The sequence below is a fragment of the Pelophylax lessonae genome (assembly GCF_965119305.1).
Source record: "Pelophylax lessonae genome assembly, chromosome: 2".
Classification (NCBI taxonomy): Eukaryota; Metazoa; Chordata; class Amphibia; order Anura; family Ranidae; genus Pelophylax; species Pelophylax lessonae.
Genome location: NC_138769.1, coordinates 455,095,536 through 455,121,436, shown reverse-complemented (window position 1 = coordinate 455,121,436; position 25,901 = coordinate 455,095,536). Strand labels below are relative to the sequence as shown.

At 45.2% G+C, this 25,901-nt stretch overlaps 1 protein-coding gene across 3 annotated transcripts in view; it reads right to left on the bottom strand.

The window, feature by feature from the left end:
• TMEM131 (transmembrane protein 131) overlaps positions 1-25,901 on the bottom strand; it is a 483,390-nt gene that overhangs the window by 191,791 nt on the left and 265,698 nt on the right. For all 3 annotated transcript variants that reach the window (XM_082245264.1, XM_082245263.1, XM_082245262.1), the window contains exon 11: positions 23,021-23,082. In XM_082245264.1, coding sequence (XP_082101390.1) covers positions 23,021-23,082 — 62 coding nt within the window. The remainder of the gene's footprint in view (positions 1-23,020; positions 23,083-25,901) is intronic.

The window sequence follows — 25,901 nt, the reverse complement described above, 5'->3', positions numbered from 1 at the left end:
AACCCCGCACACGCAGTAGTGTGAACCGGGGCTCAAGGGGTGGTCCCCTCAGTCAATACCCTCCTACTTCCTGCAACCATATCTCAGTTTCAATGTCTAGCTTGTCAGGAGGAGGGCAAGGTTCGTCCAATTCTGGACTTGAAGGCTCTAAACCGCTCTGTGCGGGTTCGCAAGTTCCGCATGGAATCCCTGCGGTCGGTGGTGGCTGCCCTGGTTCCGGGGGAATTCATGGCCTCCATCGATTTGAAGGATGCTCATCTTCACATCCCGATTTTCGAGGGTCACCAGAGGTACCTTCGATTCGCCATTGCGGAGGATCATTACCAGTTCGTGGCGTTACCTTTTGGTCTCGCCTCGGCTCCACGGGTTTCCACCAAGGTGCTTGCACCGGTTCTGGCATTGCTGAGGGCCCAGGGCATCTCTGTCCTGGGGTATCTGGACGACATCCTGGTTCGGTCTGCGACCAGCCAGGGTCTGGAAAAGGACCTGTCTGTCACGATGCAAACTCTGCAGGAGTTTGGTTGGACGATACATTTTCCAAAGTCGACGCTGAGTCCGTCGGTTCGTCTTCCCTACCTGGGAATGATCCTGGACTCGGTTCAGGCAAAGGTCTTCCTGCCGGAAGACAAACTCAGGACTCTTCAGGAGGAAGTCAGGTCCCTCAGGGACGTTCCGCACTCGTCTCTGCGGACGTGCATGAGATGTCTGGGATTGATGGTCTCGGCCTTCAAGGCGATTCCCTTCGCCCAGTTTCACACGCGGGGTCTCCAATCGGAGATCCTGTCCAGGTGGGACGGGCGACCTCAATCTCCGTATCTTCAAATCTTGTTGGGCCATCGCACCAGAGGGGACCTTCTGTGGTGGCTCCAGTCCCCGATGGTGTCGGGGGGCAAGTCTTTTCGTCCTATCTCGTGGACGGTGATCACCACGGATGCCAGCCTGTCGGGCTGGGGTGGTGTTCTGGGTGTTCTGTCCGCCCAGGGAACTTGGTCGGAGGGGGAGTCCTCCCTTCCGATCAACATTCTGGAATTGCGTGCGATAAATCTCTGCCTTCATCATTGGACGGACCGGCTGCGGGGCTGTCCGGTTCGGGTGCAGACGGACAATGCCACGGCGGTGGCCTACATCAACCACCAAGGGGGCTCCAGGAGTGCCCGAGCGGCTCGAGAAGTGGCCGACATTCTGTCTTGGGCCGAGACTCATGTCCCGGCGATAACGGCGGTTCACATTCCAGGGGTGGAGAACTGGCAGGCGGACTATCTGAGTCGCCAGACCCTGGATCAGGGGGAATGGTCTCTCCACCCGGCTGTCTTCCAGATGTTGTGCGCGAAGTGGGGTCTTCCAGATGTGGACCTGTTCGCGTCTCGTCTCAACAACAAGGTGAGAAGTTTCGTGGCAAGGACGCGCGACCCTCGGGCAGACGCGTTAGTGGCCCCGTGGCATCAGTACAAGCTGATGTATGCGTTTCCACCGATTCAGTTGCTGTCCAGGTTCCTTCGCAGGTTACACTCGGAACGCAGCACGGTGATTCTTGTGGCGCCGGATTGGTCTCGCCGGTCCTGGTACGCAGACCTCGTGAATCTGGCGGTCGACGCCCCCCGTGGCGTCTGCCTCTTCGAGACGATCTCCTGTCTCAAGGGCCGATATACCATCCTGCTTTACAGTCGCTGGCTTTGACGGCCTGGCTGTTGAGACCGAGGTCCTGAAGGAGAGGGGTCTCTCCCCTGAGGTCGTTCATACCTTGATCAACGCGAGGAAGTCTTCCTCGGGGAAGGTTTACTACCGTACTTGGAAGGCCTATTTTGCCTGGTGTGAGTCCAGGGGGTTTTCACCCCGCACGTACTCGGTTTCTCGAGTATTGTCCTTCCTTCAAACAGGTGTCGATCAGCGTTTGGCGCTGGCTACGATAAAGGGTCAGGTGTCTGCGCTGGCCGTTCTTTTTCAACGTCCCCTGGCTTCCAACTCCTTGGTTGGCACTTTTGTTCAGGGTGTGCGGCATCTGGTTCCTCCTAGGAGGGAACCTCTGCCTCCTTGGGACTTGAATCTCGTTCTGTGTTACAACGTGCTCCTTTTGAACAGATCAGGGAGATCTCGTTGTCTATGTTGTCCAAAAAGGTCGCCTTTTTGGTTGCGATCACTTCGGCTCGCAGAGTGTCGGAGCTGGCGGCTTTGTCCTGCAAGTCTCCGTATCTGGTTATTCACTTGGATAAGGTGGTCTTGCGACCTAATCCTTCCTTTCTTCCGAAGCGAGTTTCGGAATTCCATCTCAATGAGGATATTGTCTTGCCTTCGCTGTGCGCGAAGCCTAAACATCCGAAAGAGGTGAGACTACATTCTTTGGATGTTGTTCGGGCGATTAAGGTTTACCTTAAATCGACTGAGTCTTTTCGAAAGTCGGATTCTTTGTTCTTCCAGAGGGTCCTCGGAAGGGCATGGCGGCGTCGGCTTCTATCATCGCCAAATGGATCAGGCAGACCGTTGAACAGGCTTATGTCTTGCAGGGGAAAGTTCCCCCTATGCCTGTGAAGGCGCACTCTACTAGATCTCGGAGTACGTCTTGGGCCTGTCGTCATGGGGCTTCTGTAGCCCAGGTGTGTAAGGCGGCGACCTGGTCGACCGTACACACTTTCACAAAATTCTACAAGGTGGATGTTCAGGCATCGGCGGATGCTTCCTTTGGCCGCAAGGTTCTTAGTGCGGCTGTTCCCTAGGGTCCCCTGTTGGGATCCCTGGCTGTTGGGATAAGTTTTTCTTTTATCCCCTGGTTATTTGTTTTTCCTGGGTTGTTGCTCCTGTTGAGCAAGTTTTTTTCCTATTGCCCAGCTGGTTTCCTTCCTTTGGTAAGGTTCCTTTCTTTGATGCGGAGACTGCGTTGCCTTACGGCGCGGATGCGTTTCCCACCCCTCATGTTTGCACTGCTTTGGGACGTCCCCATTGTGACGAATATGAAGAGGCGGCGACTGTCGGAGGACGTAAGAGAAAACGGAATTTTTGTAAAATCTTACCTGTAAAATTCCTTTCTCTGAGTCCTCCGACAGTCGCCGCCCCCGCCCCTCTTTTGGGGTTTTGGTTATATACTCTACTGCTATTCCACTGAAACTGAGATATGGTTGCAGGAAGTAGGAGGGTATTGACTGAGGGGACCACCCCTTGAGGGTGGGATATGTTAAAAGCTTTAATGTTAACATATTCTGTTGCCTAGCTACTCCTTCGGAGCAAAGTCTAATACCCCATTGAGACGAATATGAAGAGGCGGCGACTGTCGGAGGACTCAGAGAAAGGAATTTTACAGGTAAGATTTTACAAAAATTCTGTTTTTCTCGGTGTACAACCTCTTTAATACATAAAACCTATATTTTAATTTGAAATGCCTAAGCTTGGCACAGTCTACACAATGCCATAAATCATAATGATCTGGAAAACCAGATATATTAAGTGTAGAAGAGGCCAAAAGATCAGACATTTTGCATTAACTCATGTAACAATATTCTTCCCAAAGAGATTACTTTCATATATCTTTACATGCTACATGCATGTCAAAACAGAAAGGAAATTCAAAAGCATGTAAAAAAAAATGAGCAGATCATAACAAAATTAGGAGATGCTGGATTCTAAAAATATATATTGTTAAGAGTGTTTCAATATAAAACAAACCCCTCTATGCAGATTTGTTATAGAGTAAAATCTTCACAAACTACTGGGATTTACATAACATAACATAGATGCAGTAGTCAAGGAATGATAATGTGGGTGCCACCACACATGGTGATCCATGTGAAATAAGCACAACAACCACTAATTAGGTATTCCAAATAATTCAAAGGACATGCTTTGTATGATTGGTCTGAGCAGAAGATATCTAAAATCTACAACAAATTTCGGCTATGAGGCATGTGGAACCTACAACAGTACAGAGAACACTAGCTGAGCATAAAAATAATACTTCCCAAAAAAAAAAAGGGGATGGTTTGTGTCTGTTTTTCTTAATGGCTTGTTTGTGAAATTGCAAGTTCAGCAACCATTAAAACGCCAAGATACACTATATTACCAAAAGTATGGGGATGCCTGTCTTTACACGCAAATGAACTTTAATGGCATCCCAGTCTAGAATAGCGTTCAATAAAGCGTTGACCCTTTTCAGCAATAACAGCTTCAACTCTTCTGGGAAGGCTGTCCACAAGGTTTAGGAGTGTGTCTATGGGAAAGTTTGACCATTCTTCCAGAAGCGCATTTGTGAGGTCAGGCACCAATGTGGACGAGAAGGCCTGGCTTGCAGTCTCCATCCCAAAGGTATTATATCAGGTTGAGGTCAGGACTCTGTACAGGCTAGTAAAATTCCTCCACCCCAAACTCACTCATCCATGTCTTTAAGGACCTTGCTTTGTGCACTGGTTCAAATAATTTGTTGGAGCAGGGATTATGGCGTGGGGTTATTTTTCAGGGGTTGGGCTTGGCCCTTGGTTCCAGTGAAGGAAACTCTTAAGGTGTCGATATACCAAGACATTTTGGACAATTTCATGCCCTCAACTTTGTGGGACCAGTTTGGGGATGGCCCCTTTCCTGTTCCAAAATGACTAGGCACCAGTGCATAAAGCAAGGTCCATTAAAGACATGGATGAGCGAGTTTGGGGTGGATAAACTTGAATGGCCTGCACAACCTGATAGAACCTTTGGGATGAATTAGAGCAGAGAGAGACTGCGAGCCAGGCCTTCTCGTCCACATCAGTATCTGACCCCACAAATGCGCTTCTGGAAGAATGGTCAAATGTTCCCATAGACACCCTCCTAAAGCTTGTGGACAGCCTTCTCAGAAGGGTTGAAGCTGTTATAGCTGCAAAGGGTGGGCCAACTCAATATTGAACCCTATGGACAAAGACTGGGATGTCATTATAGTCTGTGTGTGTGAAGGCAGGCGTCCCAATATTTTTGGTAATATAGATGGAAGGGAATGTGTAAGCCAATGATTTGCCTACTTCAGATTACTATTTGAACACCACTTTGCCTTTCTCCTAATGTCTGCTCGAGCACCCCATGAACCCCGAAGTACAAAGGCATCAGAGGGTGCCAGCCATGCATCCTCGAATTTCATTGCATAGCAATTGTTGCTTTATGTATTAATTCCATAATCATTTTGTTGTTGGAGTACACATAGTAACCTATCTGTAGCATTATTGCAGTATATTACATTAGTAGTCGCTATTGTTCTAGATGCCGGCCTTCCTTATATACAAATGCACAATTCACTCTGCGGTTTCTTCCTTTAATGCAGCCAATAAACATTTGTGGTTACATTTATGGACTAGAATTGAATAGGTTGGATGTCAATGTTCCAACAACTTATTCTGGTAGGCTAGTTAGCCTCGTCAAAGAAAGACAGATGTAAGATACTCGCCTTTCTTCAGCCATTCAGCTGTACTGTCTGGATCTACATCCACCTTTTTCCTGACCTGGTCAGTATATGTTAGTGATGGAGGCAGTGGAAAAACTGGTTTTTTTTTTTTTACGTTTTAGGGACAATGTCTCATCTGTTTACAAGGATAATTTACAAAAAGATGGGTGGGTCATCTGGTTAAAGCAAATGGACCTGCAGTAGTTCAATAATAAATATTTAAAGGATGTTAAGTAGGGATCGACTGATTATCGGCAACACTGATATATCGATATGCACTTTCCCCCGATATATCGGAATCGGCCCGTGAGGTTACCGATATTGCTGATATTTAGGGAAAGTGCTTGTACCGTGGTGATGCCTGCAGTAGACATATGCCGGTTTTCGGTAATTCGATATATCGCGGTATTGCATAGCCACGGTATTGTTATTGTGGCATTTTTAAAATACCGAGTTTCTCTGTCAAGTCTGCCTGACTTGTGAATTGATACATTTCAGTGAGCTGGATGACTCATTCACTCACACAGCTAACGCCTATCAGCATTAAGTCCCCTAACTATAAACAAAAATGATTACATTTGTATCTTTTCCTTCCCTCTGCCAGGGAGAAAGGAAGTTTAACCTCTTAAAGACTGGATCTTTTTCTGACACTTGTTGCTTGCAAGTTAAAATCAGTTTTTTTTTTTGCTAGAAAAGTACTTAGAACCCCCAAACATTTTATATATTTTTTTAGCAGAGACCCTACAGAATAAAATGGCGATTGTTGTAATATTTTATGTCACACTGTATTTGCGCAGCAGTCTTTCAAACGCAATGATTAGACTTTAATGAATAAAAAAAAAAAAAAAAACGTAACAGTAAAGTTATCCCAATTTTTTTTTTGTTACACAGAGAATCGTGATCTTTATTCCAAGCTAAAAAATCGTGATTCTCATTTTGGCCAGAATCGTGCAGCTCTAATATACACACACACACGCATAGCAGCCCACATTACATTATTATATAGCCATCAAGCAGTGTCTGGCCTACCTGGTGATGACTGGTCCTGGCGCTCTGATCCGATGGCCTGGTTTTTAAAGGGGCAAATCCTTGCGATCCAGAAGTGGTTAAACCTGCAGGAGGACCGGTGTTTTTATCTATTAATGACTTTACTATTGCTTTAGGCCTGGTTCACATGTATGCGGGTTGGTGGTTCACATGTATGCGGGTTGGTGGTTCACATGTATGCGGGTTGGTGGTTCACATGTATGCGGGTTGGCGGTTCACATGTATGCGGGTTGGCGGTTCACATGTATGCGGGTTGGCGGCCCACATTTGCACAGGCATAGCAGCCCATTGATTTGAACGAGCTGCTATGCCCTCATTTTCTGCAGAAAAAAGGTGCATGCAGCATTTTTTTAAAATTCAGTGGCCTTGAAATCCATCCTGCTTTTGCACCATGCGACTAACCTGCAGTTCCTGCTCTGACAAGCTTTCTGCATTTTTTGTATACGTGGGCACGGCATTTAAAAACAGTTTGAGTGTGCAGCAACGGCAGGTAAGTCGCATGGTGCAAAAGAAGGATGGATTTCATGGCCACTGCATTTTTTTAAATTCTGCATGCACCTTTTTTCTGCTGAAAACGCAGGCATAGCAGCTCAAGCCCATTCACATCAATGGGCTGCTATGCCTGTGCAAATGTGGGCCCCCAACCCGCATACATGTGAACCAGGCCTAAAGCAATAGTAAAGTCATTAATAGATAAAAACACCGGTCCTCCTGCAGATTTAACCAATTAATGACTTTACTATTGCTTTAGGCCTGGTTCACATGTATGCGGGTTGGGGGCCCACATTTGCACAGGCATAGCAGCCCATTGATGTGAATGGGCTTGAGCTGCTATGCCTGCGTTTTCAGCTGAAAAAAGGTGCATGCAGAATTTAAAAAAATGCAGTGGCCATGAAATCCATCCTTCTTTTGCACCATGCGACTTACCTGCCGTTGCTGCACACGCAAACTGTTTTTAAATGCCGTGCCCACGTATACAAAAAATGCAGAAAGCTTGCCAGAGCAGGAACTGCAGGTTAGTCGCATGGTGCAAAAGCAGGATGGATTTCAAGGCCACTGAATTTTAAAAAAAATGCTGCATGCACCTTTTTTCTGCGGAAAATGAGGGCATAGCAGCCCGTTCAAATCAATGGGCTGCTATGCCTGTGCAAATGTGGGCCGCCAACCCGCATACATGTGAACCACCAACCCGCATACATGTGAACCAGGCCTAAAGCAATAGTAAAATCATTTATAAACAACACCTCCTTCAGGTTTAACCACTTCTTGACCACAAGGATTTGCCCTCTTAATGACCAGGCCATCGGATCGGAGCCGAGCGCCAGGACCAGTTATCACCAGTTAGGCCAGACACTGCTTGATGACCTATTTTAGGCCTGGTTCACAGAGTCTGTACTGACTGACTATATAATAATGTGCATAAGTGAACCAAAGCCCCTAAATTCAGCAATGAAATTGAAGTGAGGTGGAAATTTAATAATTTAAATTTAATAGAATACCGTGATAATACCGTATACCGTGGCAAAACCTTAATCAATTAATCGCAGCATGAAAATCTGATACCGTCACAAGCCTAGCCTGCAGCTAGAGGCATCACCTAGGTACCGGTGTCCATAGCCGACGGTCGGCTGACTTGGAATGACAACCGATGCGTCTGAGAAGCCGCTCGGCTGTCATTACAAAGAGCGGGAGGGGACGTCCCCCCCCCCTCCCACCGCCTTTCGCGGCTCACCCGGGCATCCTACCTCCACCGCCGCCGAAGAGAAGACCCGGGTCTCCATGTAAAAAACCAGAAGTGATGTCATGACATCACTTCCGGGTGCTCTGCACCGAATTAAAAAAACTCACAGCATTCAAAACTGCCAAACTTGGTGTTTTGAATGCTTTTCGTGCCAAGGAGGGGTTTGGGTCCCACAGATCCCTCCACAAGGAGTACCTTTAGAAAAAAAAAAATTTTTTTTTACATGTCCGAAAATATCGGCAGATATCGGCCAATACAGATATCCGATGACCAAAATATCGGTATCGGCATTAAAAAACAATATCGGTCGATCACTAATGTTAAGTTTAGATTATTGTTACAATGCAAATTTCACTTTGGGAGTGTTCATATCAATCATTTGTGGTGTCCAGAGACTCTAGTACACTGCTGCTATCAGCTCTGCAATAAGTGATTTACATGAAATGCACAAAACAGCACATTTTTGCTGCATAGAACTGGATTTTGAACCTTGTGCAAATAAGTTACTTTTTATTTAAAACTAGCAAACGTATTGCCCATTTGGTCAGAGGAGAGCGTGAGATAAAGTGTAAAAAAATATATAAAATGCTTGTATGGATTTTATATTTTTAACTAATAACTGTGATGTGCTGGGTTCGATTTGAGAAGGTGCTCAGTTTGGTTCTACAAAGACATAACAAATGCATGTTTGTAGTTTGCTGGGACTATAGAGACAAGATGTAAGACAAATTAAAATTGTGTGCTGGTAGGAACTACAGAGAGACAGAACGAAAACATTGCAGGTGCCTATATCTGGTATTTGTATATCAATACGGCAAAACTTTTTCTAGTTTTCAATGGAGTAGAGCTGGATTAGAACACTTGTCAGGTTTTTTTGCTTTCTGTGCCCCCATTAAGGAGATTCCCCCTCTCTATTTGTCCTGTTTACCAGTATCATTGAAAGTGAAATTAAAAGAAAATCCACAAATTGTCAGTGGTTCCCAGAAAAGTAATAGAGGGGATATGATCTCTTCATGTTCTGGTGATTTGGGGGTCCCCATGGATTTCCCTTAATTTGCAGGAATTTTATGTCACTTCCTCTTTGGCTATGGAATAAGAAGTGAAGGAAAATCTCCACAATGAGACACAGATGGTGGGGATATTTGTCCTGTTTACCAGTATCATTGAAAGTGAAATTAAAAGAAAATCCACAAATTGTCAGTGGTTCCCAGAAAAGTAATAGAGGGGATATGATCTCTTCATGTTCTGGTGATTTGGGGGTCCCCATGGATTTCCCTTAATTTGCAGGAATTTTATGTCACTTCCTCTTTGGCTATGGAATAAGAAGTGAAGGAAAATCTCCACAATGAGACACAGATGGTGGGGATAAAATAAAAAAAAAATCTGATGGGTTATAATAACCCTTTTTACGCTATCCAAAATGGAAAAAAAATAAATAAATTTTGCCCATAGTTCTACTTTAAAGTTCTATACTAGCAGGATATCCAACAATGGGACTAGATGGGACTCCTAGTTCCACAAACAAGAGAAATGTCAGTACAGTGTGATGGGACTTAAAGGAGAAGTAAAGCCAAAGCTTGTTTGGCTGTACTCCTCCAATGAATCACAGGAGTGCAACCCATTCTGCACTCCTGTGACCTGTTTTTGCAGGCAGCTGGTTGAACCATATGGTCGGGATCAACCCAGATGACTGGACCAAAACTCGGTTTAGCTTCTCTGTGAGCCTGAGTCAGCTGCTCTCGCCCCCTCTACAGCACAATGCTCCAGTCACCAGCTCTCTGCTCACTGAGAACTTTGATCTCTGGTCTTGGATAGCTCAGTTCTCAAGTCTTCTTTTATCGTTTTATCTACAGCAGGTGGAGTGATATCAAATGCACTCCACCTGTGACAGGAGCAATACAGGAAGCATTGGCTCTGCCCTCTACTGCATCGGCATGCTTCCTCCAGCGCCGCTCCTGTCACACACTCTGTCTCAGGGGAGCCAGCAGTACCTGTCAGCATTATCCTCCAGCAGTACCCACCAGCATTATCCGCCAGCAGTACCCGCACCAGCAATACCAGCCAGCAGTAACCGCATCATCAGTACCTGCCAGCATTATCCGCCAGCAGTATCCAGTATCCGCAGTACCCGCCAGCAGTAACCGTGCCAGTAGTACCCACCAGGGTGTTGAGTACCACCTCCCTGAAATTCGTTTTTGCAGGTTGGGATGTCTGCTACATCCAGTATGTACCAGTGATTTCTCCAACACATCTCATCTACACAGCTCAGCTTCACTAGTAGACCTAGAAGTCTGAAAAGTGGCAAGATTCGCTCCAATAATTGCTGCAAAGACTGGGGGGGGGGGGCTATGGGTAAAAAGACTATCTCACTGAACATCAAAGCAACATGGCAATCCCTATACTTCCTGAAGTTTGCAAAAGGAGGCCTCTAATCAATTAAATTAATATTTTCTAGTCATAGCAGTCATGTTGTCCATCATCTCACATAACCAAGGCAACCTATTTATTCTAAACTGACCACAAGGCTAACATTCAACATGATTAGAAATTAGAAAAGTATATTTCTTAGGGCCAGTTAACACCATAGAAACGCAGTCCGTATGCGTTTCAGATGTTTTTCTGCATGCGCGTTCTTGATGCGTTTTCGATGCATTCCAGTGTATTTTTGATGCAGTCCAGTGCATTTTCCCCTCTTTTCTTAACCTTAAATAATAACGTGAGTTCCAGTGTGTTTAGGTGTGTTCCAGTGCGTTTTTGATGCAATATACAGTGTTCCAGTACAGTCCACTACAGGAAAAATGCAGCATGTTTTTTTTTCTGGAACTGGAATGCACTGAAACTGCAAGCACTGGTGTGAACTATGCCAATGGAAACCATATAACCTAATCTCCATGTGTTTTTGATGCAGGAAAAAAAAATGCACTGGACTGCATGTTGTGTTAACTGGCCCTTAATTTGTTTGCTTAACCCCCTTGTAACTAAATGTAAGCATTTAAATCATTGTTAGCACTCTCGCTTTACAATTCTACATTCAAATCTCGCCATATTTCTAATTCACTCTAAGGATAGGTTCATAATGGTGCGATTGCAGACATTGCATGCGATTCGCACTGCATTCCTGTGCAGAGCGATTTCAGCCATACAGTTTGTATGGCTGGAATTGCATTGCATTTGCACCAACATGGTGCATAACTTTTTTTCCCCTCTGCACCTGAATGACATTACATGGGTGTGAACACCCATGCAATGCAATTCTGGCAATTGCACTGCATGCTGTGATCTGTTTCAAGGTGTTAAGATAACATTGACACCTGCAGCAGATTGCATGGACACTGTGCAATTGCTTATGTGATGCGATGTGGCATCCCACCTGTGTGAACCAAGACGAAAGCAGATTGGTAGATTACTGGAACTTAAGCCATAACAACTGCAGACACATTGAAAAAAGTTTAAGCTTAAAAATGACCCTAAAGTATACGCATGTCTGTTCATATGAGGATATATTTCTCAACTCCAATATAATCATGAATGACACATTCCCACTGATCTTTAATTATTCTATATATTTAGCTAAATAGCAATATTCAGATGTAACCTGGAGAATAAAAATGGGAATATACAGTATCTCACAAAAGTGAGTACACCCCTCACATTTTTGTAACTATTGCTACAATGTCAAGTAGTGAGAGTGTACAGCTTGTATAACCGTGTACATTTGCTGTCCTCAACACAGCCATTAATGTCTAAACTGCTGGCAACAAAAGTGAGTATACCCCTAAGTCAATGTCTAAATTGGGCCCAAAGTGTCAATATTGTGTGGGGCCACCATTATTTTCCAGCACTGCCTTAACCCTCTTGGGCATGGAGTTCAGCAGAGCTTCACAGGTTGCCACTGGAGTCCTCTTCCACTCCTCCAGCATGACATCACAGAGCAGGTGGATGTTCGAGACCTTGCGCTCCTCCACCTTCTGTTTGAAGATGCCCCACAGATGCTCAATAGGGTTTAGGTCTGGAGACAAGCTTGGCCAGTCTATCACCTTTACCCTCAGGTTCTTTAGCAAGGCAGTAGTCGTCTTGGAGATGCGTTTGGGGTTGTTATGTTTGAATACTGCCCTGCGGCCCAGCCTCCAAAGGGAGGGGATCATGCTCTGCTTCAGTATGTCACAGTACATGTTGGCATTCATGGTTCCCTTAATGAATAGTAGCTCCCCAGTGCCCGCAGCACTCATGCAGCCTCAGACCATGACACTCCCACCAGCATGCTTGACTGTAGGCAAACACACTTGTCTTTGTACTCCTCACCTGGTTACTGCCACACACACTTGATACCATCTAAACCAAATATGTTTATCTTGGTCTCATTACAGTTCCAGTAATCTTATGTTCTTAGTCTGCTTGTCTTCAGCAACCTTTTTGAGGGTTTCGTGTGCATCATCTTTAGAAGAGGCTTCCTTCTGGGACAACAGCCATGCAGACCAGTTTGATGCAGTGTGCAGCATATAGTCTGAGCACCGACAGACTCCCTCAACCTCTGCAGCAATCCTGGCAGCACTCATACGTCTATTTCCCAAAGACAACCTCTGGATAGGACGATGAGCCTGTGCACTAAACTTCTTTGGTCAACCATGGCGAGGCCTGTTCAGAGTAGAACCTGTCCTGTTAAACTGCTGTATGGTCTTGGTCACCATGCTGAAGCTCAGTTTCAGGGTCTTTGCAATTTTCCTAAAGGCTAGGCCATCTTTATGTAGAGCAACATTTCTTTTTTTCAGATCCTCAGAGAGTTCTTTGCCATGAGGTGCCATGTTGAACTTCCAGTGACCAGTATAAGACAGTGAGAGCGATAACACCAAATCTAACACACCTGCTCCCCATTCACACCTGAGTCCTTGTAACACTAGGGGAAGGAAAATGGCTAATTGGGCCCAATGTGGACATTTTCATTTAGGGATGTACTCACTTTTGTTGCCAGAGGTTTAGACAGTAATGGCTGTGTGCTGACTTATTTTCAGGGGACAGCAAATTTACACTGTTATACAAGCTGTACACTCACTATTTTACATTGTAGCAAAGTGCCATTTCTCCGTAGTTTGTTTGGCTCCCACGTGCTTGTGCTGACAACGTCTGGGCATGCTCCTAATGAGACGACGGAGGGTGTCCTGGGGTATTTTGCCTAAGATCTGGACCAGGGCACCAATGAGCTCCTGAACAGACTGAGGTGCAACCTGGTGGCGTCAGATGGACCAAAACATAATGTCCCAGAGGTGTTATATTGGATTTAGGTCAGGCGAGCGCGAGGGCCATTCAACGGTATCAATCCCTTTATCCTCCAGGAACTGGCTGCATACTTTCGCCACATGAGGCTGGGCATTGTCCTGCACCAGGAGGAACCCAGACAAACTACACCAGTGTAGGGTCTGACAATGGGTCCAAGGATTTCATCCCTACACCTAATGGCAGTCAGGGTGCTATTGTCTAGCCTGTAGAGGTCTGTGTGTCCCTCCATGGATATGCCTCCCCGGTCCATCACTGACCCACCACCAAACTAGTCATGCTGAACGATGTTACAGGCAGCATAACGTTTTCTACGTCTTTTCCAGACCCTTTCACATCTGTCACATGTGCTCAGGATGAACCTGCTCTCATCTGTGAAAAGCACAGGGCGCCAATGGCAGAACTGCCAATTCTGATGTTCAATGGCAAATGCCAATCCAGCTCCACTGTGCTGGGCAGAGACCACAAGGCCCACTAGAGGAGGTTGAGCCCTCAGGCCACCCTTATGGAAGTCTGTTTCTGATTGTTTAATCAGAGACATTCACACTAGTGACCTGCTGGAGGTCATTTTGTAGGGCTCTGGCAGTGCTCATCCTGTCCCTTCTTGGACAAACGAGCAGATACTGGTCCTGCTGATGGGTTAAGTTCCTTCTACGGCCCTGTTTGGCTATTCTAGAGTAACTGCCTGTCTCCTGGAATCTCCCCTGTACTCTTAAGACTTTGTTGGGAGACCCCGTAAACCTTCTGGCAATGGCACGTATTGATGTGCCATCCTGGGAGGAGTTGGACTGCATGTGCAACCTCTATAGGGTTCAGGTATCGGTTGATGTTACCAGTAGTGACACTGACCCTAGCCAAATGCAAAAATAGTGAAAAACAGTCAAAGATGAGTAGGGACAAAAAAGTCAGTAGCCTCCACCTGTAAAACCATTCCTGTTTTGGAGGCCGTCTCATTGTTGCCCATCTAATGCACCTATTAACACCAAAGCAGCTGATACTGATTAACAACCCCCTCTGCTACTTAACTGACCAGATTAATATCCCAGGAGTTTAATTGACTTGACGTTCTACTCGGATTAAAAAAAGTGTTTCTTTAATTTTTTGAGCCGTGTATTTAATTGACTCATCATCTTTTATATTTTACCAAACAATGGGTATTAAATATTGTCTTTATGTGCAATAAAATTAATTTAAGTGTATTTTTCCAAAAAAATTTACATTTGATAAATGACTGCGCAAATATCACGTGACATGAAAAATTGCAACAACCCCCATTTTATTCTCCAGGGCCACTGCTTTCAGAGAAAGAGCTTGCGCCTGTGGTGGTGGAAGTCAACAATAGAGCTAGGACTCTCTTAGTGATGTCCTAGCAATAGAGCAGGATGAGATGATGTAATTTCCAGGAGATATGTAAATGGCATTTAGCAAGGGCAATATTCAACTTTGGTTAAAGTCAAATAGCTTATTTTTATCTACAGGCCCTTTCCTGCACAGGCTTGTTTTTGGTAACAGGTGAACTATGCCTTTAAGGCATCTACAATTACATCACTTGAAAGGGCAAAACTGCCCCCTAAGGTACAATGTGCATGTAACACTTTCTCCCCTTTTTCTAAGTCGTCTGCCTGCTGAGCTAGTGGGGTTTAAAAGGCATCCCCCCCCCCCCCCCCCCCCAACACTGGGCAATCATTTTCAAGGGGAGTTTGGATTGACATAAAACTAGGCATGTGTATGGGGGGGGGGGGGGGGGGGGATTAGTATGATGTCAGCCAGACTGCCTAAATAAAACATGCTTAAAACAGAGGCGGTGGAAAAATTATTCTTTTAAATATAAAAAAGGCACTTACACTTGTGCTCTATCCAAACTCAGATCTGCAGGGATCAAACATTTGCAGTTGTAGGAGTGTATTCCTAGCTGCTGCAGCAATGATGGGTTTATTGGTATTATGTGAAGAGAACTGTAGTTTCGGAAATGACCAATTTCCCCGACATTATCCCAGCAGCACAAACACAACTGATTACATTTGACATCACTATAAGCACAGGATCAAAGTTTGCAATAGCATCCTCTGCATGAGTTGCAAGGGGGTAAAAATGGATTTTTGTAAAATCTTACCGTAAAATCCTTTTCTCTTAAGCTCATTGACAGACGCAGTCCTCTTGATTAATATCAAATTGGGTTATACTGCCCTCTACAGGAGTAGGACACTAGGCGGAAGGAAAACGTTCTGGCCACACCTTAGGGGCAGTCCCAGAGGGTATATCCTCTCTCTCTCTGCTACAGGATGTTAGTTATGTCACAAAGCAGTGTCAGAGAATTTAACCCAACCCAACCCAACTCAAAAGTAGAGGGGCGGGTACTGCGTCTGTCAATGAGCTTAAGAGAAAAGGATTTTACGGTAAGATTTTACAAAAATCAATTTTTCTCTGTCGCTCATTGACAGACGCAGTCCTCTTGATTAATATCAAATTGGGACGTCCCAAAGCAGTGCCACAAATGAGGGGTGGGATAAAAGAAATCAAAATCCAATCTAGAAGGCCCAACCGGTGCCAACTAGAAGTTTTAAAGGCTCATCAGACAAAAGGATGAGACACAACTGAAAACCCAACAGAAAAAAACCCTCGAGGTAGACCAACGGTCTCCTCAAATTGCGGCCTGCAAAACCTTGCGGCCAAAAGAGGCATCAGACGATGCCATCACATCAACTTTATAAAATTTTGTAAAGGTATGAACCGACGACCAGGTAGCCACCTTGCAAACCTGGACCACTGACGCTTGATGGCGGAAGGCCCAGGAAGCACTAAGCGCCCGAGTGGAGTGCGCCTTAACAGGGAACGGAGGATTCCGACCCTTAATAGAATAAGCCTGTACCACCGTCTGTCTGATCCATCTGGAGATAGTCGCGGCAGATGCAGGCAACCCCCTGTTTGGGGCCATCCGTGATCACAAAAAGTGAATCCGTCTTACGAATGAGTCCGTAGTTTTAAAGTATACCCTGATTGCCCGAACCACATCCAAGGAATGTAACGCAAACTCCCGAGGATGACTGGGCTTAGGACACAGGGAAGGTAACACAATATCTTCATTCAGATGAAACTCTGAAACCACTTTAGGAAGGAAGGATGGATTCGGAAGAAGAACCACCTTATCCCTATGAACCACCAGATATGGGGAACGACAAGATAATGCGGCCAGTTCTGACCCCCTGCGTGCACAAGTAATGGCCACCAAGAAGGCCACCTTTTGGGATAACGTAAGCAAGGGAATCTCCCTGATATTTTCAAAGGGAGGTTTCTGAAGAACCGACAATACCAAATTGAGATCCCAGGGCGGTAAGGGCGCGCGCACTGGCGGAGCCAGGTGCCGCACCCCCTGGATGAAATTCCGCACCAAGGAATGGGTAGCCAAAGGTTTCTGAAAGAAAATTGCTAACGCTGAAACCTGACCCTTGACAGTACTCAAGGCCAGCTTCTGCTCAACCCCCTGTTGCAGAAAAGTCAAGATTCGGGTCACCGAATAGGCACGTGGAGGAAATCCCAGGGATTCACACCACGCAATACAAGACTTCCATGTGCGATGATAGACTTTTCTGGAAGTCGCTTTCCTTGCTTTAATTAAAGTAGGAATAACTGAAGTTGACAGTCCCTTGTCCTTCAGCACCTGAGTCTCAATAGCCAGGCCGTTAAAGCCAGCGATTGTAAAGCAGGATGGAAGATCGGTCCCTGAGACCGAAGATCCTCCCTGAGAGGAAGTCTCCAAGGAGCGTCCGCGACCAGCCTGACCAAGTCGGTGTACCCGGGTCGACGAGGCCAGTCCGGAGCTACCAGGATAACTGGAATTCCCTCCACCTCTATTCTGCAAAGAAGTTTTGGCAGCAACTTGAGAGGAGGGAAGACATACAGTAGCTGATACTGTCCCCACGGGGCGACCAGCGCGTCTGCTGCGTCCGCTCGAGGATCTCGGGAGCGGGCTACAAACCTCCGCACCTTCCTGTTGAGCCAAGCTGGCAACAGATCCACCTCTGGGGTGCCCTAATGAAGGCACAGCTGGTGAAATACCTCTGGATGAAGAGGCCATACCCCTTGATCCAGAATCGGACGGCTGAGCTAATCTGCCTGCCGATCTTCCACCCCCGGAGTGAATACCGCGGAGAGAGCCGGAACAAACCGTTCCGCCCAATGAAGAATGCTGGCCACTTCTTGGTGATTGACATAAGCCACGGCCGTGGCCTTGTCCGACTGGACCCAAACCGGGCTGCCCTGAAGCTGCTCGGTCCAGTAAATCAGACAAAGTCTGATTGCTCTCAGTTCCAATACATTTATCGGTAACCTGGATTCTATCGGAGGAAATGACTTCTCCTGGTTGAGCATCGGAGACCGAAGCCACCAAACCAGAAACTCCCTGGTCCGCTCGCTCAACCGGATCAGATTGTCCAGAGAATCGGGATTCCGATTCCATTTGAAAAGAATCTCCTTTTGGAGAATTCGGGTATGAGACTGGGCATACGGTACTGCCTCTAAGAAGGCCACCATCAGTCCCAGGACCCTCATGCAAGTCCGAAGGGAAGGCCAGTTGATGGACAGTAACATCCGAATCGTTCACTGAATCTTCCGGAGCTTCTCCGTAAGGAGACACACCCTTGCCAAGGATGTCTCCAAAGTTAGGCCCAGATATGTTCAGATGGACTCCATCTTGAATTCTTGTACCCGGACAAAATGATTGAGTGCTCTTAAGTCCAGAATTGGACGCACCTTGCCCTCCTCTCTGGGTATTGTGAATAGGTTCAAATAGAACCCCTGAAAACGTTCTGCTCAAGGAACGGGAACTACCGCTCCCTGTTGCATCAAGTCCATTACTGCCCCCCGCAAAGCTTTTAAGCGATCCAGGGATAGTCGAATGTTGGAAGGGAAGAATCGCACCGGTAGAAGTGATCGAAACTCGATCTTGTATCCCGACCGTATGACCTCGCGAACCCCTTTGTCCGGGATTCTGGAAAGCCCTGGATCCGGTGAAGACGTCCCCCCACCCCAGAGATGGGTGGGGGCGCACCTTCAGGCTGTATTGGTCTTATCTTCAGGTTTGGCTGAGCCGGACTTTTGTTTACCCGACCAGCGCCCTTTGAAACCCCCTGAAGGGGCTTTGGAGGGCTTCCCCTTATCGCCCCCCCATCGGAACGAACAAACTTTTTATGAGCGGAAAAGGAAGGTCCTCGCCTGTTACGAGGTCCTTTACCCTTAGCAGTCTGTGGCAAAAAAGTGCTCTTGCCCCCAGTGAGATCCTTTATAATCTCATCCAAGGTGGCCCCAAACAGGCGATCCCCTTGAAAAGCCAAAGCTTTTTTGGAACCTTGATCCGCCGACCAGCACTTTAACCACAACACGCGTCTGAGGACCGCTGCTGAAACCGATGCACGCCCTAGCAAGGGAGTGGCGTCCAGGGCGGCGTCACAGATGAACTGTAGCCCTTGTATAATCTGTTCCAGCAAATCTGATACTGCCGGGGGGATACTTCTCCCCTTTATGTCACGGCGTAACAATTTTGTCCATTCTGTCAATGTTTGTGAAACTAAACCAATGGCAACCACTGGCCTAAATGTTGACCCTATCAGGGAAAAAATGGAGCGGGATTCCGCTTCCACTTTTCGATCCACCGCATCCCTAAAGGACGGAGCGTCCTCCAATGGGATAACAGTGGCTTTATTTAGTCTGGAAATCGGTGAGTCCATCACTGGTGGTACCGTCCATCTTTTAAGGAGGGATTCCTCAAACTGATAGCGCCTAGCAATGCGTTTGGAAATAGCAGGGGTTCGTTTCGGACGATCCCATTCTTCTTTAATTAGATTACCAAAACACTTGGGCAAGGGAAAAACCTTCGCCATTTTGGTAGGCTTGCTGGTACCAAAGGGAATTTCAGTGTCAGCTACCTCTGCCGGGGTAACCTCAAGACTTAAGGTTTCCCGGACAGACATGACTAGTGCGTCCACCAGCGCTTCTTCTTGCGCTATGGCGGAGGCAGAAATGTCCTCCTCACTGTCTGAGGAGACCGTACCCGAGACAGAAGCCCCAGCAGAGGGACCTGCAGCTGCAGTGACAAGCTCAGAATCCGTATCTGAAGTGTCAGATGAAATAGGGGTAGGCGGGGGTCGCTTTCTTGCCCCCCGTCCCTGACAGGCCACCTCCACCCGGGATACCAAAGACTCCAAAACTGCTGATAATGCATCAATCATAAGTGGGGCACTGGAGGGTCCTGCGGCCACCTCAAGGGGATCAGGTGGGGATACATGTGTGGCAGGGTCCATGATTAATCCAAGACACTTGCCAACAAACAAAAAAATAATTGCAAAGAAAAAACTTTTTTTTTTTGTAATCCCCCAACGCAACAGCGCCCCTCAGTGTTACCTGCTTTGGACCCCACAGAGAGAGAGACCCCAAGGCTCACCACCTGATGCACAGAAGTTTCTATCAACCTGCTCTCAGCGCTGTCTCTTACAGACAGGAAGTCTTTTGCATCGTTTTCCCGGGTAAAGGAGGCGGCTCTGCCCCTTTCCACGCCTTCCGGCGCTTCCCATGCTACTCCTCGAGGTAGCTGGTCATCTCCAAAATGGCCGCCCCCATGCCGGAGACACGAGGCTACGCCAAGATGGCGGCGCCTGTGGAAAGATGGCAGCGCCTGCTACATCGTGCGGCCTGCGGAAGGCAGGCATCGGCCTGTGCGGCCTGCGGGAGGATGGCGGCCTGCGGGAGGATGGCGGCGGCAAGTGGCGGTAGTCCAGGCAATTGCAACCTTATGTATAAGGTAGGATCATATCACCCTCTTACATGGCCATCCTAACAGTAATGCCAGCCACTGACTTCAGTCATGGTGGTGGGAGTGTCCTGGTCTAGGAGACCTTGCTCTCCTCCACCTTCTGTTTGAGGATGCCCACAGATGCTCAATATGATTTAGGTGTGGAGACATGCATGGCCAGTCCATCACCTTTACCCTCAGCTTCTTTAGCAAGGCAGTGGTCATCTTTGTGGTGTGTTTGGGGTCATTATGTTGGAATACTGCCCTGTGGCCCAGTCTCTGAAGAGAAGGGATTATGCTCTGCTTCAGTATGTCACAGTACATGTTGGCATTCATAGTTCCATCAATGAACTGTAGCTTCCCAGTGCCGGCAGCACTCATGCAGCACTAGACCAGGACACTCCCACCACCATGCTTGACTGTAGGCAAGACACACTTGTCTTTGTACTCCTCACCTGGTTGCCGCCACATACGCTTGACACCATCTGAACCAAATAAGTTTATCTTGATCTCATCAGACCACAGAACATGGTTCCAGTAATCCATGTCATTAGTCTTCTTGTCTTCAGCAACCTGTTTGCGGGCTTTCTTTTGCATCATCTTTAGAAGAGGCTTCCTTCTGGGACAACAGCCATGGAAACCAATTTGATGCAGTGTGCGGTGTATGGTCTGAGCACTGACAGGCTGACACTCAACCCCTTCAACCTCTGCAGCAACGCTTGCAGCACTCATACATCCATTTCCCAAAGACAACCTCTGGATATGACGCTATGCACGTGCACTCAACTTCTTTGGTCGACCACGATGAGGCCTGCTCCGAGTCCTGTTAAACCCCTGTATGGTCTTGGCCACCGTGCTGCAGCTCAGTTTCAGGGTCTTGGCAATCTTTATGTAGAGCAACATTTCTTTTTTCAGATCCTCAGAGAGTTCTTTGCCATGAGATGCCATGTTGAACTTCCAGTGACCAGTAAGAGAGAGCGATAACACCAAATCTAACACACCTGCTCCCCATTCACACCTGAGACCGTGTAACACTTGCGAGTCACATGACACAGGAGAGGGAAAAGGACTAAATCGGCCCATTTGGACTTTTTTTACTTAGGGGTGCACTCACTGTTGTTGCCAGTGGTTTAGACATTAATGGCTGTGTGTTGAGTTATTTTGAGGGGACAGCAAATTTACACTTATACAAGCTGAACACATTTCCTCAGTGTTGTCACATGAAAAGATATAATAAAACATTTACAAAAAAGTGAGGGATGACACTGTATATATGTATTATTTATATATATATATATATATATATATATATATACATACACACACACACACATATACACACATATATATATATATATATATATATATATATATATATATATATATATATATATACACACATACATACATACATACATACATACATACATACATACACACAAACAAACATATATAAAAACATTCTGGGTTGGTGGTCTTTTACACAAGACAGTATTACGAAGTAGCATGATTCATTCAGCAACAAAATAAACTATTTCGGCCCTGCATTGCTACTGTGAAAACTGTAAAGTCAAAAGCCAACAATAGAAAATTAATTTTAGAGCTGCTAAAGTACGGAAATGAAAGTCTCACGACAACATTAACTCTTCCACTGCCACTGTTTGGCTGAAGCGACCATAAACTAGAAGAAGGGTTCCCTAGACTCTGCTGCTTAAAGCAGTTCTGTGGTCACAGCATACACCTTAATTTAACTTAATTTGCAGCGCCCCCCTCCCCTGCTCATTTCTTTGGTTGACTTTCAAATTGTAAGGACTACATACCGCATGATACCTTGCTGCCTGCAAGTAGTGATTCCTGTACTGATTCCGCCTCCTGAAACTCCTCCTCTTAGCACCTCTGTAGTTCAGAAGGCATGCTCTGTGAATTCTGCAAAACAGCAGTGCCTACTCACAGAGCATTGTAATTATGTGTTACAGAAAACAAGGAAGTAAATTGTTGGGATTGTTCACAAACTTCAAGGATCGTACAGATTAATTGAAGTAGGCTAGAAATAATTGAAATAGAATGTGTAAATAAATAGGATTTTACACAGAAATGCTTTAATGAATGGCTCCAATCAATGGCTGACAAGAGCAGTGCCCGGGATTCATGCAGTTGTTAAACATGTCTCTGATGTTTACGGATCATCTACACTTTGTGAATGAACACTAAAGCGTATAGTACCAAGCACTTTCATGTTAATTCATAAACTGAAGATTTGTAAATATGAGAAGCATATTTACTGATCTCATGCAGTTTATGAATGAGCACAGACGTGCTTAGCACTGAGCACTCTTGTGTTCAGTAGCAAGTATCAGGCAGCAGGGGAAAAAGATAAGTATAGAGAAGTAAATAAAACATGGTATTAGGGAAAAAAACATGCTCACCCCCACCCATCACATTGAGATCTTCAAAAAGTCACAATTTAAAATTGAAAATATCATTTGATAAACTTTTGCGCAACTATGAAAGAACCTAAAAAATCAGTAGCACTAGCTTTTATTTTATGTACCTTGGGTTTTTAGAAAATGTATGGTTTGGGGAGGTTTTTTACAAATTCTGAAAACTGTAAGTGTAAAATGATTAAAAAAATAAAGTGAAAAAAAAATGTGGAAATGTTCTGGCCATCTGAGACAAAAATTGGAGAGCAGAGTCTGGCAGGGAAGGGGTTAACCTTCACATTGTGTGGGGAAAAAATTGAACATCTCAAAAAATACATGTAAAACAAAGAAATAAATGCCATACTCACAGTAATGGGAACATCTTTTGCTCCTGAATTTAGTAAATGAAGATTTAATACTTTGGGAAGATCTGGAAGACAAAGAGAACCACTGAGATAATTTCAGAGCAATAATTGTTTTCTATATTAGACCTTTAAAGATATTTTATTTATTTATACCTATACCATCAAGCCTAGATGCCTAGTATCAACTGCATTTGGGAAATTCATTCTGAAAACACCTGATTACTAACCAAAATGTGGGCAAAATTACTCCTTCTCAGAGCAGATGCAATTTGATGTCCCTACAGTCACTTCTGGACTGGAAGAATTTACCCCTTAATGACCAGGCCATTTTTTGCGATACGGCACTGCGTTAATTTAACTGAAAATTGCGCGGTAGTGCAACGCTGTACCCTAATAAAATTTATATCCTTTTTTCCCACAAATGGAGCTTTCTTTTGGTGGTATTCGATCACCTCTGTGATTTTTATTTTTTGCGCTATAAACAAAAAAAAGAGCGACAATTCTGAAAAAAAAAAAAAAATTTTCATAATTTTAGGTCAATTTGTATTATGCTACATATTTTTGGTTAAAAAAAATAAAAAATCCTAATAAGTTTATATTGATTGGTTTGCACAGAAGTTATTGCGTCTACAAACTAGGGGAAAGATTTGTCATTTTTATTTTTTTGTACCAGTAATGGTGGTGATCGGCAATTTTTAGAGGGACTGCCACATTGCGGTGGACAGATCGGACACCTAACTGACATTTTTTACTCTTTTGGAGGGACCAGTGAAACTACTACAGTAATCATTGCTAAAAATATGCACTGTTACTGTACTAATGACACTGGCAGGGAAGGTGTTAACACCAAGGGTTAAATGTATCCCTAGGGGGTGCTTTATAACTCTTGGGGGGGGGGGGGTGGCGTGGGCTTGTTGCATGAACACAGAGACCTGTGTTCCTAAATAAGAGGATCCCTGCGTTCATAACTGAACAGCGGTCTGCTGCATTTACAACGGCAGACCGCCGTTCTGTCTCCACAGGGAGCGATCGAGGGTGCCTGGCGGCAATCGTGGCCACTGGACTCGTTAAACTGGCTCCCCCTGTGGCCAATGGGTGCGCACGCCGCTAGCGGTCTCTCGAAGCAACGTACAGGTACATCGTTTCGCGGGACAGAGCTGACCTGCCAAGGTAAAACTACAGTGGCTGGTCGGCAAGCGGTTAAGGTAACAACTTTGTTATCTCTGGTCTGTTAAACAGGACCAATTTCATATTAAAATAAGTACAACTAATAACCATACTGTGTTAGTCATGGCTTTATCATCAACGCCCCTGAAATAGCATTATTATAATTATCAATTTTGTACACTTCTGTATATCTGTATGATGGTTGCAGACATGCTTGAAAAGGAAATATGAAGAGGTTGGTTTCACAAAAGTGCAAGGTGATTTTTCATAAATAAATCTAAAAAAATAACGTCAAACAGGACATTAGTGACACTCCCCAACCATGATGAAAATCGTACTGTCACATTCCTTAGAGAATATATAGTAAATATGTGAAGTTACATTTTTAAGAGATCAAAGAATGCCTGAAGATTCTTCAATTACATCTTAAATACAAGACTCTCAATCACCCATACCATATATGCCTCTGTCAGTATGTATATTTGGAATGCTGATTGTTTTCATTCTAGTATATAACATTATTACCTTGCAAAGGTTTTATCATCTGTGAGAATGATGTAAGAAGTCACAACATGTACCTTTTTAAAGTGTATTTTTGCCAAAACGTGCTTTTTGCTATTGTTTTGGATAGGGTAGTATGTGAAAAAAATATCCTCTTAGACAGTGTTCACCAGAATAAGCGTCCCCACTGGAAGATTAAGAGATTGGGTTGACAGGCTTTGGGCTTGTGGTGATGGTATCATCTTAGGACACTTTGGAGATCAAACAGAATTTATTTACAGGTGCATTTGACCCACAGCAGATTTTGCATTTCCATACACGTGTATGGGAATGCAAAGCCCATTGACACAGGCGCTCACCGTCTGGTCCGGTGAGAGCTCTGCAATTTAGGATTCACCCCAACTTTCTATTTAAGCAACAATGGTCAGCGGTACAGACTGAATTAACTTACGAAGACACAGACAGCAATAACAAAAGGATTTATCTTATAGAATTATGTAAGGTGAGGAGTGCTAATTAGAGTTAAGCTTTTTGGAGGACACAGTAAATATTGATTAGAAAGAGAAAGGAGTCCTGCTCAAAGACTGTTTTAAACCCCAGTCAATGTGATTATTCAGAATGTACACAAAGAAAAAATGGATTTTTGTAAAATCTTACCGTAAAATCCTTTTCTCTTAAGCTCATTGACAGACGTAGTCCTCCTTGATTAATATCAACTCGGGTTATACTGCCCTCTACAGGAGTAGGACTAGACAGGAAAGAAAACGTTCTGGCCACACCCTAGGGGCAGTCCCAGAGGGTATATCCTCTCACTTCCTGCTACAGAAAATCAGTTATGTCACAAAGCAGTGTTTAGAGAATTTAACCCAACCCAACTCAAAAACAGAGGGGCGGGTACTACGTCTGTCAATGAGCTTAAGAGAAAAGGATTTTACGGTAAGATTTTACAAAAATCCATTTTTCTCTGTCGCTCATTGACAGACGTAGTCCTCCTTGATTAATATCAACTCGGGAAGTCCCAAAGCAGTGCCACAAATGAGGGGTGGGATAACAGAAATCAAAATCCAGAAGGCCCAACCAGAGCCAACCAGAAGCATCAAGGACTCATTGAGCAAAAAGATGAGACCGAAGTGAAAAAACCCAACAAACCCTTGAGGTAGACTAACGGTCTCCTCAAATTGCGGCCTGCAAAACCTTGCGGCCAAATGAGGCATCC